Here is a 3,648-nt window from a genome sequence, read left to right on the forward strand (position 1 = left end):
GACCTCGTTAACCCACACAACTACCTCACCTATCCATTGAATGTAACATTTTCGTTATTATTTACTATTTATTCTTAATTTTTTTCCATGTTGAAAAATTTAAAAAGAGTTTTTTATAACTATTTAACTTTATGAATACTGATTTTTGGGACATTTTTATTTAAATGCTTTTGAGTTTGCAATCGTTGCTACAGTATTTGAGGATTTTTTATGGATTATGAGCAGGTAACTAGAAGAGATTTATTTATTGGAAGAGAAAGTTTACAATTTCAACGTTGCGTTTGCTGCGAGATAGCAACACCTAACAAACGTGTAATCTTATTATTAAAACAACTACAATGACAAAATTACGGTGGTCAGCTCAAAATAACGATAATAGGATCACATTATTTAAATTCTAATGAAATAAAAATTAATTTTTCATGATGTCTATTAAACAATGCTTTGATAAAAATTTATTGCTACAAAGATAACATTTTACATTCACCATAAACAAGAAAAAAAAAAAAGCTAAAAAAAAATACAAGAGAAATTGAAAGCTCTTAATAGTTTGGAAAGAGCAGAGTCTCTAAAGAAGATAAAATAAAGCATGCTAAAATATGCGGTATTAGAAAATTTTTCACCATTTAAGAATTAACTTTTTTGAAAAAGACGCTTAGAAACTTTATTACACACCGTTATGAAGAGACCTGTGCGGATCTCTTTTGGTAATAGAGGGTAATCCTCTTTTTTTTTAATTAATTCCCAAATGCATTTTTGATGTAAACCAAGCCAATTTTCCAAAGAGGACGCCGTTGGTCTTTTATCTGGATCATCTTGCAAACATTTTTGAATAATTTCACCAAACACAATTGGTTGTTTATTGAGCTCAACTTTTCTATTGACAAACGAATGTGAACTGCCAGTAACCAAATGATACAGGGTTAAGCCGAATGTAAACACATCGAGCTTCTCGTTGTATTTACCAGTATAAAACTCATTTGGCATGTATGGCCGGGGTCCAATTATTGAGTGCTGTTCAAACTTGTCTTGCAATCTTGCAATGCCCATGTCACCAATTTTCGCAACGTAGTTTTTGCAAACAAATATGTTATCTGGTCGAATATCTCTGTGTATAAAGTTCTTTTCGTGAATTCTTTTCATACCAGATGCAATGTTGCATGCCATTGACAGTCTGCATCTATAGGATAAATCTGGCTCCTTAGTTAAAAGGGCTGTTAAACTGCCATTTTCCATAAACTCAGTCAGCAAATAAAACTTGTAATTTTTGTTGTCATTTACAATACAACTGCCATATGTTTTGATAATGTAGTTGCTGTTGAACTCGTTGTACGCCAGTAACTCTCGGATAAAACTTTGATAGAGTTTGTCCATGTTAAAACCTAATATCTGGTGTACAATACTGTGTTCCAGTACTTTGCATGCGACTATTTTGTTTTTTGAAATTAGTTTTGCTTTATACGCAGTTCCAAATGATCCTTTTCCCAACTGTTCGATGAACTCAATATCTGAAGGATTTATATTTCGAATACTATAACAAACTAGCATGGAGTGGTCGCTTTTGTGATCGTTTTTTTCAACTTTTTTTTCAAAGCAGGTAGAACATAAGTCAAAATTATTACATTCATCGCATTTAAGTCTTAAACCAACAACTTGTTCAATCTCGCAGCCATCGCAAGTTACTGTTTTGTGAATCACCCCAAGAAATTTTTCCTTAAACTTTTTGTAAGTTACGTTTTTACTTTCTACACAATCACCAAAAATTTCATTGGGACCACTGTATCTTACCATTGGGTGACTTTTTAAATGAGGCTCAGCAACATTTCTAGCTTCGAAACAATTTCCACACAGGTCAACGTCTTCACATGTTAAGCACTTGTAACGATCGACTATGAAGTCTTCTTTACAGCAAGCATTGCATTTAATTCCGACATGAGACGGACTCCTGATACTGAAATATCCATCTTTATTTGCATACAAAAATGACCTGTGAATTAATGAGCTTTCTAAATTACTTGCAAGCTGAATTGGATTGCTTTCAATTTTTAACTCTTTCAGTTTATTCGAAATAGAACTAGAAGCATTTGAAGTTGTTTCTTTTTTACGGCTGTATTTATCTTGCAAATCATCATTTTGTTGAAAGTTTCTATGCCTGCTACCCATTCTATAAACGGAGTAAAGATATTATGTTACCCCACAATCAAGCATAATAAGAATGTTAAGGGGAATTACTTATGCTTTTAAAACCTCTTTGCCTCGTCAAAATGAAAGAAGGACAGTTAATGAGTAAACAAACTAATTATGGCAATAAAGCTGATGTTAACGCTTCAAAAAATTCCCCTTAGCACGCAATTCCAGATTCTTAACAATAAATTAATGATAACACACTTTTCATTTCCCGGATTTATAGGCGCTTAATATTTCATATTTTTAATATTATTAGTAATGACATTTTTTTATTGCTTTTAATAATAACAACAGCATTAGTAATGATAATAGCAATAATAATAATAGTAATAATAATAATAATAATAATAATAATAATAATAATAATAATGATAATAACAATAATAATAATAATAATAATAATAATAATAATAATAATAATAATAATAATAATAATAATAATAATAATAATAATAATAATAATAATAATAATAATAATAATAATAATAATAATAATAATAATAATAATAATGATAATAATGATAATAATAATAATAATAATAATAATAATAATAATAATAATAATAATAATAATAATAATAATAATAATAATAATAATAATAATAATAATGATAATAGTAATAATAATAATAATAGTAATAATAATAATAATAATAATAATGATAATAATAATAATAACAATAATGATAATAATAATAATAATAATAATAATAATAATAATAATAATAGTAATAATAATAATAGTAATAATAATAATAATAATAATAGTAATAATAATAATAATAATAATAATAATAATAATAATAATAATAATAATAATAATAATAATAATAATAATTATAATAATAATAATAATAATAATAGTAATAATAATAATAATGATAAAAATAATAATAGAAATATAATTGTAATACCAGTAATAATAATATTGTAATACAAGTAGTAATAATAATAATAATAATAATAATTATAGTAATGTTATACCAGTAATAAAATTTAAACTATTATAATTTTTATTATTATTATTATTATCATTATTATTAGTATTATTATTATTGTTATTATTATTATTATTATTATTATTACTATTATTATTATTATTATTATTGTTATTGCTACTCTTAAAGACAAATAAACATGCATACACACACACACGCACACACACACACACACACACACACACATATATATATATATGTATATATATATATATATATATATATATATATATATATATATATATATATATATATATATATATATATATATATATATATATATATATATGTATATGTATATATCTATATACATATATATATATATATATATATATTTTAGGGTTTTTTTACCTCATGTTCCTTGGTCATAGGTCTATGAACATTTCTTCTATACTTATAAAAAAGATAAGTTTTCCTTGTTGAAAAAACTCGTCCCCAAACTAAAGAATCTATATATGTGCAT

At 24.9% G+C, this 3,648-nt stretch overlaps 1 protein-coding gene across 1 annotated transcript; it reads right to left on the bottom strand.

The window, feature by feature from the left end:
- Positions 1–266: 266 nt before the first annotated feature.
- LOC149886441 (aurora kinase C-like) lies at positions 267–2,142 on the bottom strand (the record flags this gene model as incomplete). Its single annotated transcript, XM_090094394.1, has 1 exon — positions 267–2,142. A coding segment is annotated over one exon (1,509 nt), but the record flags the coding sequence as incomplete, so codon positions are not given.
- Positions 2,143–3,648: the final 1,506 nt, after the last annotated feature.

Source organism: Hydra viridissima, unplaced genomic scaffold (genome assembly GCF_058129835.1).
Source record: "Hydra viridissima isolate aposymbiotic clone 2 unplaced genomic scaffold, HvirCarnegie_v1 scaffold_7, whole genome shotgun sequence".
NCBI lineage: Eukaryota > Metazoa > Cnidaria > Hydrozoa > Anthoathecata > Hydridae > Hydra > Hydra viridissima.